The sequence below is a fragment of the Miniopterus natalensis genome, chromosome 19 (assembly GCF_054644295.1).
Source record: "Miniopterus natalensis isolate mMinNat1 chromosome 19, mMinNat1.hap1, whole genome shotgun sequence".
NCBI lineage: Eukaryota > Metazoa > Chordata > Mammalia > Chiroptera > Miniopteridae > Miniopterus > Miniopterus natalensis.
This window is the reverse complement of record NC_142099.1, coordinates 2,324,099-2,336,221: the sequence shown is the minus strand read 5'-3', so window position 1 is coordinate 2,336,221 and position 12,123 is coordinate 2,324,099. Positions and strand designations below refer to the sequence as shown.

Genomic DNA, 12,123 nt, shown 5'->3' with positions numbered 1-12,123 from the left:
AAAAATATAAAATTTCTCATTTTATATAGGTATATACCCTGGTGTAAATCAATAATCTGACTTATACATCGTACGTTGATATGTCAGTCCCCAAAATCTGATCAATGTTAGCTACCGGACAAGATTAAGTTTCTGAACCCGTAACCCACAGAGCCTGACAGGGTGACTCTACCGAGACCCCATCCCCCGAGCATCACTGGAGGCCCATCTGGCTGGCCAGCCAGGCTCCACCCTCTATGACATCACTCTGTCCAAGAGAAACTCACCTGGGCAATAATGGAGAGAATGCCGAGAACTGCTATAAAGGCGGCCACACTTTCTGGTGAAAACTTCATTATCTAGAAGTTTCCAGGAAAAGTTACATTAGTAAATAAAGTACAGTAAACACCACACTAATGCAGCTCTTGTCCATTAACATTAGATGGGCCAGAATGAAACCAAACTACTCATTTATAACCAAAGGATTCTTCTGAAAGGATCCGCTTTCACTGAGAACCAGGATTTATAACGTGTTAATGTGCTAAACATAATACCTATTTAATTCAGGTTAAATAATCTAAATCCCTTTGTTTCCATTTATGAACCTGGAGACAGCTGTCCAGCACTCAGAATCCATTTCACAAGTAGAGTTTTTCTCTGCCAGTGAGATTGGTGCAGGAGGGAAACTACCGCTCCCTGGGCAGCCGTGTTGCTAACACATGCACCAGATCAGAGACCGTCTCCAAGTGGCCTGAAGCTCTAGCCCATCACCCGCAGGAGCAAGAAAGCAACAGACTCTAACCACCCTGACCGTGTGGTACGGAAGCAATGCCAGTGGGCGGGTGTGCACAGGGGACTTGTTGCTAAAGGCCTCCGCCAGTGCAGCTCCCTTGGATGAATGCTGCTGTTACCACGGCACTGAACAGTGAGGGAGCCGCCCGGGGACAGGGCTCACCTGTCTGAGGTACAGGAAGAAGCTGGAGTACTGGCCCGCCTCCGGGAGGTAGGAGAGGAACACCGTGATGCAGATGAGCAGCACGATGGAGTCCTGGCCCACCTTCTTCAAGGACTAGAGCGAGAGAGACACGGGTGAGCCTTTGTACCCAAGTGCTGAACCGCCGCTGAGACCGTGTGGAGGTATCTGGGCAGCGTCCAGACAGACACCCAGATGTCTTTTTCGTTAGTTTACTTCACCACCCCCCCCAAAGTAGCCTCACAAGGAGCTCAGATTATTTTCCCCAAAGAGACAGTCACACGGCATCCCTGCTGCCAACTCGCATTCACTTTCTGCCAAAGAGAAGGGAGAGGGCGAACTTGCCGCGAAGGGGTCAGCCTGCTCCCAGGAGATGGGCGCCCCCCAGGACGCCGGCCGCATCTTCTCGGGCAGAGACTCGGGCACAGCCACAAGGATGAAGCAAATGTCCAGCAGCGCGATCGCTGTCGCCAGGACCACCACCAGGCTGTCCCCGTACACGCGTCCAAGGTACGCTCCGATGGCTGGGCTGATCACCAAGCTCGCGGCAAATGTTGCCGACACCTGGAGCAAGGCAAGGTCAAAGGTGAGACGTGTCAGGACACTGTGACCAGACTAACTGGTGTCAGCCCCTGCTGCCCCCCACCTGCCCAGTGCCTCACATACTCTCCTGCAGGAAGGAAAAGGATCAGAGTCTTAGCTAAAAACTCTATCACCTGTGGCCTAATCTAGCTGCACGTGGTTCCTGCATTTTCAGAGTTGTGAACACACACAACGCAAAGGCTAAAGAACGTGAGGGATGACACAGGGCCACCCAGTCACAGACAGGTCTGCTGGTCTCGGAGCTGGGTGTTAGCCTGCTGATTTTAGACCAGCCACTGAATATCAGTAATTGACTCATGACATATTTAACTCCTTAGTTGTAGTATAACGTTCAAAAGAACTTCAACAATGTAAAAATATTCTACTGTCATTTCAAATCTGACGTGTGACTACTATCGAAACTTACAAGGCCCTGTACTGAAAAAAATGTTTAACATAGTCTAAAGGGATGATTTTATTATGAAATGTGATTTATGTGGAAATACCCTTGTCACGCAAAGACGTGCACTCCCTGTACAAGAAACAAGCCAGGGGCTTCCCAGCAGACACGCAGGTAGAAGACACGCACACACACCTGCCCATAGGCCATGCTTCTTTCATGTTCTTGGGTTATGTCCGCCACGTATGCGAACACCACGGAGAAAGTCACTGCAAAAACCCCAGAAACAGAGATGACAGCAAAGTACCACCTGGATTGAAAGACAAGGACAGGAGATGGTGAGAACAGTTCCTATGGCCTCCCCTGCCTGTGTTCCCACAGTGACTGAGACGAAGGACGGCTCACTGCCGTCAACAGCTCACGGGGCAGTTTGATTCCTCTATAGATACTACGAAAACATCAACTCAGCTGCTGGGCAGGAAACTTAAAATCAGTGTCTTCAGGTCAATCTTTTACCAAACTTGAATTTTTAAATGGCTTTGTTAATTCTACTTAAAACAGCAACAGAGCCTATTACAATTCAACCTTCACTACCGCCCACAGCACTAACACAAAACAGTAAATAAACCTGTGTTTACCGAGCCTCTATATAGAAACTAGATGCTCCTCCATGTTCTCTTTAGCTCCTTAAATGTTGGTCACACAAGTAACTCAGTCTTCACATAGCAACAACCATGGCAGCACTCACATTACAACCAAGAAGTGTTACCATAAAGCGTGAACCAGGTATTTTAAAAAGCTATGATTCCAAACAAGAAGTTTCTGTGTCATGCTGCTGTTTAGTTTTTAAAATCACGTGTGAGCATCTGAACTTTTGAAGTATCACTGCCTTCGCAGCTTCGAGTCCTGAGACCTTATGACCTACGTGCTACTCCACTTACCTGTGTCAAAGACTAAATTAAAAGAATGCAATTAAAACCTACCTAAATAGGGTAACCCAAAAGTGAAATAAATAGGGGACAGTTGGAAATAATGAGCAGAAAGTGCTCTTTAATCCTACAGCCTGACAACGCACATACCATGGGCTGATCTTCATCAGCGGGATGGGGGCGCACGTGAAAAACACTGTTAGCAGCAAGAAGGACTTCCGGCCCCAGACGTCAGAGAGAGCACCAATAAGGGGGGCACTGAGGAACGACAGCAAACCCTGACAGAAGGCAGATGAAAGCAAGTGTACATGACGCATACGATGAGCCAAAAGTGAATCATTTTACTATGAGGAGAATTTTAAACAAGTTTAATTCTGAAATAAATATATCAACCATCGTAGATGGACAACTTATTTCTTATCTGTAATTTTAGGGTTTCCCAGGACTCTAGAATTACCGCAGGGTCTGGTTGTGTATTAAATATGAAACGCCTCAGTGATTTCTCAACGCCAGTAACGCCACATCAGGGTTCCAGAAAGAATACTGTATTAATTACATGTTTTTATTCTCATAAGCTATTTACCTGTTTACAAAATTTGTTGGTTAAATGAAATCTAGAATAAAGAACATGCAGCCTGGTAAAGTTTAATATTTCTACATTTCTAAAATAGTTCTTTTCTCTTCCATTTATATTCCTACTGGTAGTTTACAAAAGCACACAGATCTCTGCAATAAAAATGCCAACATATGGGGAATCTGGTATGATGGGATTTATCAGTGTACACAGTTGGCTACATTTGAGTCAAGTTAGATTTAAAACCCAGTTAGTTTAAACACTTAAGTAATCCCCCAACATATACTCCAACTGTGACAATTAACACTTAGTGGGTCACTCAATTAACCAACTTAACATACTGGCAGGACCACAGACAGTGCCAGTACATTAACTGCACGCGTGTGCACACAGGTGTACGAATGCGAATGTACGACTCATGTACCTTTACTCCTTGAATGAGGCCGTTCATCAGGAATGTGTGTTTCGGGAAGGTCTCATGTAACACCTGAAGAGTAAAAAATCACGGAAAATCTCATGCTGCATTTTAGTCTCAGTACCACCTCTATATTTACATTTTAAAACATCCCCTCGTAACACCACCTCATTTTATTTCACATAAACGTTCAGCTCTGACACCACCAAACACGTATGGGCACTCACTGAGCCCGAGGCACCAATGTGGGCACTGGACACACATCGTGTTCTTTAATCCCTCACAAGGGCCCTGTGAGGTAACACACGGGGTCAAACGTCCTGTGCAGGCTACACAGGAAGTGTCAAAGCTGACACTGAGCACAGGAAGTCAGGTTGCGAGCCCAGGCTGTGTCATCACCTCGCCGGTCTGCCTCCCACACAGAACCGGCTGCTGTCACTCCCTTACGGACGGGTACAGATGATCAGATATCTAAGACAGAAGACTGGGGGAGTAACGGAGTAACGGGGAAATTTTAATTGCCAAAAAGTGGATCTAGAAAGATTCATAAATAAGAAAAAAGATCCCAACCTGTGAAAATGTCTAGTGAGTTACTCTGGCCTCTCAGGCCAGCTGTCAGACCCCCGGGCACGGTTTGCTCCCTAGGTAGCGGGGAACCACCGGGAAGCCGTGGCCCAAAGAGCAGCTGGAGGAACGGTACCGGGAACTACGAAGCGGCAGCTGCGTTTCCCTGCCTGTGCCAGAGGCTGTCCCTGCTCTTTACTTCACTGTAACCACTCTGCAGTAGGCAAGGTCACCGCTTTACAGACGGACAGCTGAGCTCCTGCTGGACCAGGGCTCCTCCCTGGGCCACACTGTCCCTCAGTAAGACAGCAGAGGAGGCCAGTGTAGAGGCCAGAAGGGTGGGGACTCTCCTTGGGCAGAAAACTGCTGAGTGTGCTTCCCGACATCTTGCCAGAAAAACTTTCACAAGAGATCGAATGCCCCCTTCCCTTTCCAGTTCCTCTACTGCTGCCATTAACTTGAAATTCCACAATTGACTCACATGTAAAAATAAAGAAAACTAGAAATGAAACGTTATAAGAACTTAAAAAAATTGAGAGTGGAGTAAATAGTCCACAAATACTAAGTGCCTGAGGGCTGCCTGCAGCAAGTAGCGGGGACCAGCAAACACTGGTCTAGGGTCTCCAGAACTGCAGGTCGGTCAAAGGGAAGCGACTTCTCAGCATTACGGAGCCTTAGACCTGCTCTCAGTAGTTCTCCTTATGGAGTGTGTTACTTAATCCAATCACTAATCGCTGACTCAACACCTATGGTCATAACCTCTCAAAGTATTAGACTTCAGCTCTTCAAAACGTTTTCCAGTATAAAGTCCTTCTGTCGCTAACGTAAACCTCACGTTGGGAGGCCGTCATCCTCCCAGGGCAGGCCCTGCACTCAGACGCTGTCTCTGGTCTGCATGCTACGAGGGCCAGCTTTCTACAAGCTCTATGGGCTTTAAGACAAAGATAACAGCAACCACATGAAGTAGAAATTGAGTGATTAACTTCACATTTATCCTAAAAACTAAGGCTATCATAAATTCCAAACCAAACATTATAATTAATATGTCTTAAGACTGGCTGTCCATTAAATGAATTAAGAACTATCTTTGCAACTTAAAACACTGAAACTTAAACTCTGCTGTGACTCTAGCGCACAGTGTCTAGAATCAGCTTCAGAAAACAGATCCGAGTGCCAGGACTCAGTGCCTTCCTCCCCGAAACCCACCTCTTCGAGGGCCGCTGGCAGCTTGGCCAACACTGAATCTACCAGGCCAGCAGCTGGGCCCAGACCCATGGCCTGCAACACGGAACCGCTCCACTGGCACCCCATGCCTGAGCCCTGGCACAGGCAGGCTGGGTCCAAACGCCAACCACAACCATAGTTCACTATCTCAGTAGGCAGCAAACGCTTAACTCTTGAGCCTTCGTTTTCTCATATCAGGCGTCTAAATACCCCACCGCTTGAAGGTGGTGCTGAGGATTAAACATGATAATGCATTAAAGTGCTCGGGGCTGTGATAATGTAAACACGTGGACTGGTTGCTATTACAGAGCTCAGGGACTTCAAACCACAGATAGTTTCCACCTTGCGCTGGGAGATTACAAACGTGTGCCCTGGAGCTAGTGTAAAAGTGTGCAACCAGCTGGGGCAGCACCCGGGCCCTTGACCTCAGCTCATTACAACACAGTGAAGCTGCCAGTGTCACAGTGAACTCCTCTCAGCCAACGAAGCTCCAAAGCAGTGAACCTGGACTATTGGGGAGGAAATGTGTAAATTCACGTTGAAAAGATTCCCATCAGAATCATTCAACTACAAGAAAGATCAATTTTGAAAGCCCACTTTCAAGTATTTTGAAAACCCATTTATGTAAAACTGGTACCCACTCCAGGTAAATGAGCCGTGGAAAGAATCACAACCCAGGCACGCATCGACTCTCTTACAGACCATGTCAGACAAGGTTCCAGTTCAGGGAGTGAGTCTAACCTGCAATGAATGCATGGTTCACTACAGAAAGAATTTATTTATTTGAGATTCTCTTTTCTTCTCAATCCTGCTGTAGCAGCACTCATCCACATGCCCTGTATATTCAACATAACTTAGAGATCCACATTTTGTGTAGATACAGTACTGACTGCGTGGCCATATAATAAACATGCCAAGAAATAGGGAACATAATTTTCTTAGACAACTTCAATCTACTTATGTGATCATCCAATTTATTTATTAACCTTTTTGAAGAAACTTTTTCTGTGTAACAATGGACAAGCTCAGGAAAGCATAAGGAAGTATACTTCCTGGGAAGTCTGTTCTCCTGGGATTTGGTAAACTGTACGGTTCCCCTAATTACACATCTTGGATAAGACTTCCGGTGACACCCCTCGTCTACACTAACTCCTTCCTCCTTCCAGTCCCCTCGTCTACACCGGCAGAACACTAGCTAGCATGTTACTTGCTCAGTCTGGCAAGGAGGTGTTTTCTAAGGTTCCAAGCTGGGAATGTTTGGGTAAAATCAGCTCAGGCCTGTGAAAAGAATCACCTTTCTACATGATTACCTCTAGATCCTGAGCTTAAACTAAAAGAAATTTGTACGTGGAAAATGCATCTACATGAATGAATCTCCAAACAGTCCTGCAGAGTGACGCCTAAGCCCCTCGGTGTCAGAACCCTTTCCACCCTTGCCAAGCCCAGTGGTGGAGCCCCTGCTTAAACATGCTCCCCCCCAAAATCACTCTGCCAAGCCCCCAAACGGCAAGGGAGATGGAGGGGCTGAACGAGACAACTGCAGCAGTCAGCTCCAGTACTGGACGGTGACAGCAGGAGAGGGAGAATAAACCAGGGGAATGGAAACGGGCTGCCTCACTCCCCACCCAGGAACTTCAGAGAAACAGATTTAAAGTAAGTGATAAAGTAAGTGATAAAAGATTACTTACCACCAGCGTGGGTGCCGTCAATAATCCCCAAGCAAAAAATTCCAAAAAGATGACGATAACCGCGTGATACACACTAGGAGAGCCTATTCCTTGAGGCTAGAAAAACAGATTTTGAACAAGTTAATGGTGCATAACATCCGAAGTACCAGGAGTAAGAACCTGGGGCTCTGCCTCTCTGGGCATATTTCATTTTGCTCAGTTTTTATTTTCAACCAAGCAGCTCACACCTTGCCCTCTATCTCCTCATTAAAATCATTTTACCAACTTGCATGGGAAAATCTGTGCATTCTTTACTTTGTCAGAGCCACCGCAGTCCCACAGCTGTGTCATAAAACAACAAAGGGCATATAAAAAAGCAGAGTTAAGAGAACTCGTAAGGGAAATTCTATTTTTGATAAGATATAAATGTAACTCTGGAGCTTAGCCTCCACCAGGAAGGCTCACACACAACCTGGTCATACATGAAAATAATCTAACCATCAACAAAACACCAAGAAAACCTACAGAAGGGGAGAACGTATTTACCAGTGACGTATCTGGTAAGGGTTAACACCCAAAACATATACGAAACTCATACAACTTTACACAAAAGGACAAACAATTCGATTAAAAAATGGGCAGACCTGAACAGACACTTCTCCAAGCAGGACACAGGAAAAGATCTGAGGGATGCAAATTAAAACCACAGAGAGATCACCTCACACCTGTCAGAATAACTGTCACGGATAAGTCAACAAACAAGTGCTGGGGAGGGTGTGGAGAAAAGGGAACTGCTGGTGGGAATGCAGACTGGGGCAGCCTCTGTGCAAAACAGAGTGCAGGTTCCTCAAAAAGCTAAAACTACAACTACCATATGACCCAACAATTCCACTTCTAGGTGTTTATCCAAAGAAACCCAAAATGCTAACTTGCAAAGATATTATGTACCCCTCACCCCTGTGTTCACTGCAGCCTTATTTACAAAAGCCAAGATGCCAAAGCAACCTAAGTGTCCACTGACAGGCGAATGGATGAGGAAGGTGTGGCACATATGTACACACAATGGAATATTACGCTGCCGTAAAAAGGGAATCTTACCAGCTGTGACAACATGGAGGGACCTAGAGGGTGTTATGCTGAGTGAACTAAGTCAGACAAAGAAAGACAAATACCATATGATTTAGCTTATATCTGGAATCTAAAAAACAAAATAAATGAACAAAACAGAAACAAACTCATAGATACAGAGAACAGACAGATGGTTGCCAGATGGGAGGGGTGCTAGGGGGTTGGGTAAAAAAGATGAGGGGATTGAGAAGTACAAATTGCCAGTTATAAAAATAGTCACGGGGATGTAAAGTACAGCACAGGGAATATAGTCAATAATATACTAATGATGTACAGTGCCAGATGGGTGCTAGACTTACTGGGGTGAGCACTTTGTAAGGTACATGACTGTCTAATCCCTGCTGTACATCTGAAACTAATACAATATCGTATGTCACCTGTAATTGAAAGATACATTTAAAATATTTTTAAGCAGTTAATCTCCCCCCCAAAACTGAAAGTATTCTAAAATGTCAGAATGCACTTTTTAATTCATCTGTCCTTAATGGTCCACACTGAATAAGAGATATATCAAAATGTTACATACGTTAAGATTTTAACTAAAAACACTTATTTCTACATATTGGATACTGCAGAAAGCAAATTTATGATAATGCAATAATATCGCAATACTTTCATCAGTGAAATGATGCACAGATGATGAAATATTTGCTGAATTTAACCTGTGGAATTTTTCGATACTGAATTATGGTGTTTTCGAACTGAACAACTGTTCTTAACCTTCCAGGAAGTATGGACCCTTCTGGGAACCTCCCTAGAGAAATGTAAGTCAAGGAAAATTGTGCAAACAAGTTCAAGGTGAGCAGACCCAAGAAAGAACTCCTGATATACAGGGTGGGCAAAAATAGGTTTACAGTTGTAATTACGTGAAAGTTTATTCTTTTATTATTATTTATTTATTTTTGTATTATTTTCCATGAACAACTGTAAACCCCCTTTGCGCCACCCTATAGAATCACACATCTTCATGCCCTTTACCTTAACTATGTACAACTCAAAACAGGCGACCTAGTGGTAGCTCTACCCTGGCTGCAAAGCCAAACGAAATACAGGAACTTATGATTAACCTGGTTCATTTTGAAGGGCTCACTTTCAATTGTTAAACACTGTTATAACTTTCTGACAAATCATCAACAGCTCATTACAAGTCCTGTTGATGAATGTTAAAATTGGCTGATCAGGCTTACCAAGATGACATCAGCAGAGAACAAAGCAAAATAACTTTATTAACACTGCTGAACACTAGCAAAAAAACTGAAGGGGTGAGAGTAGTACCGTGATCCACTGTTGAGAGCCTGTCCTGCACAACCACATCCTCAGACACTTAACTTTGAATGAATCCACCCACTGGTGCAACTCACACACACCCAGGAAGAACTAAACAGTATCAAATGGCAATTTTACTCCCTTTCTTAAAAAATGTTCGTAATAGTGGTAGTTTGACCAATTCCAAGTAGAGGCCAACAAGCAAATGCCATTTTAAAGTCGTATCTATGATATTATAAAAGTTTCACTTATTTTTATAATTTATTTATTTTTGAAATTGATTTTTAGAGAGATGAAGGGGGAGGGAAAGAGAAACATCGATGTGAGAGCAAAACATCAATGGGCCACCTCCTGCAGGCCCCCACCTGGGATTGAGCCTGAAACCTGGGCGCGCACCCTGAGCAGGAATTGAACCAGCAACCTTTGGGTGCACAGGACATAGCCCAACAGACTGAGCCACACGGGCCAGGACAAAAGTTTTACTTTTAAAGTTATGCTTTTTTTTTTTTTTCTCTTTCATTTAAAACTCCAGTGGATTAAAATACAAACTCTGCAAAAAATTACCCTGACACTTACAGAAATATCTCCTGATAGAAATATCTCCTGATCATATATAGGAATAAATAAAATTATAGCAAAATAATGTAGGACTGTGTTGGCACACATATTTTTTTATCTAAAACTTTAAATGTGTTTTTACCACTTTAAATTCACATACTAGACCCTGCAGGATTCACAGCCTACACAGAGCCTCTATTCTACAGGGCTCTCCAGCGCTCTGTGAGGGGAAAGTGCAACCTAACTGCATCAAGAGGTTAAGTGGTAATATCCTCAGGTCCACAGCCCTCCAAAAGCTTTATTCTGTGCCCTTAAAAATGTCGTGAGTTGTGTCCAAAAGCAAGCTATGAATTCACTACAACTTTGATAAATAGCAAGATAAAAAAAGATAAAGAATCTCAAATCTCGAAGGATGAGCAATGAAAGCATCTGTTGAGTGAGTCAAATCTAGAAAGAGAGGAAACAAAACTGACTTTACCAGGAAAGGAAGGTGCCTTCCTTGATCAGCTTCATCAGGCCATCTACAAAGCACACGGACCTTACCTATCGCTTGCTTTTATAAAATACAACCCTGTGCTGCTTCTATTTGTAGGTTTTTAAGACTTTAACACATCAAGTCCCCACGGTGGACAAAGGCATCCAGTATTCTTTCAAGCGATGTCTCTTTCCACCAGGCACTTTTTACCAACTTGCTCAAAGGAGCCAGGGCCATCGACACCTGATTCAGCCAGAGCGATGCTTTCATTCAAGTACAACAGGATCTGAGGGCTTGAACTGCAGTTTCTTTTTTCACCAAATGTCAAATCTATGACACCTAAGAAACTTGACAGCTAACTAAAATTATACTCTGAAATTGTCACGTACGTCCCAAGCTTTCTAAACGTTAGCATACTGACTGGCCGTATTCCGAAATGTCAAAAAACATATATATATTTATTTCAAATGAATTCGGCGAGCCCTCCGCGGCGCCCGCGGCGGGGGGCAGGGAGCCGGGCCACTCGCAGGAGGGGCGCGGGCTCGGCCGGCCCGTCGGCCGCAGCGGGCAGCGGGGGGCTGCGGCCGGGACGTCCGGGCGACGCATCTCCAGCGAGGCCCCCCGACCCCGCCGGCTGACCGCGGCGCACCGCGTCGAGTTCACTGTGCCGGCAACTGTTTCTAAAAAGCAAAACTTTCCCCCGCCCGCGGCCTGTCCTCCTCCGGGCGCCCAGCGGCCTGGGCGGCACGGTCCCACTTAGCAGCTGGTTCCTAAGGCGCCAGGGGTCTGGGAACGACGCGGCCACTGCTCCGCCCGCCCAGGCCCGTGCCCGCCGCGGCGCCCGCTCGGGGGGAGCCCACAGCCCCCCTCGGCCCGCGGCTCCCCGGCCCGGCAGCCGGGGGCGGGCGCCGCGGGGAGGAGGCGCGGGGGCCGCGGGGCGCAGCATATGGCCGGGCGGGCGCCGCTCCCGGGCCCTCGGCGGCGCGGCCCCGGCCCCCCGGCCCCCCACCCCCCAGCCCCCCGCGGAGGCGCACGTGGGCCCGGGCGCAGGCCCCGGGGGGCCCGGCGGGGAGGGCGGCGGGTGGGGACGAGGCGGCGGCTCCTCCCCGAGCGCGGGCCCCGGAGGCCGCGGGCCGGGCCGGGCCGGGCGGGGAGCGCGCGGGGGGCGAGGGGCCGGGGGTCGGGGCCCGAGGCGGCGGCCGCGGCCGGGCGGGCGGGCGGGCGGGGCGGGGGCGGCTGGGCCCCGGGGCGGGCCGCTCACCGTGCCTCCGTCCTTAATGATGATCTTCTTGGCCAGCATGATACTGCGGTTCGCGGCCCGTTTCTTCTTCTTGCCCTGGGTCATTTTACCATCCTCGAGTCCGGGCGCCGCTGCTGCCACTCCCGGGG

General features: G+C 46.9%; 1 protein-coding gene across 2 annotated transcripts in view; it reads right to left on the bottom strand.

Moving 5' to 3' along the window:
- The window catches only part of SLC71A1 (solute carrier family 71 member 1), a 17,912-nt gene extending 5,789 nt beyond the window's left edge, over positions 1-12,123 (bottom strand). Inside the window, exons 1-8 of one of the 2 annotated variants that reach the window (XM_087828325.1) lie at positions 11,996-12,123; positions 7,329-7,424; positions 3,862-3,924; positions 3,014-3,141; positions 2,130-2,244; positions 1,298-1,516; positions 935-1,048; positions 267-338 (exon numbers count right to left, since the gene is read on the bottom strand). In XM_087828325.1, coding sequence (XP_087684451.1) covers positions 267-338; positions 935-1,048; positions 1,298-1,516; positions 2,130-2,244; positions 3,014-3,141; positions 3,862-3,924; positions 7,329-7,424; positions 11,996-12,079 — 891 coding nt within the window. In that variant the 5' untranslated portion in view covers positions 12,080-12,123. The remainder of the gene's footprint in view (positions 1-266; positions 339-934; positions 1,049-1,297; positions 1,517-2,129; positions 2,245-3,013; positions 3,142-3,861; positions 3,925-7,328; positions 7,425-11,995) is intronic. The other variant, XM_087828326.1, reaches the window with a different exon arrangement.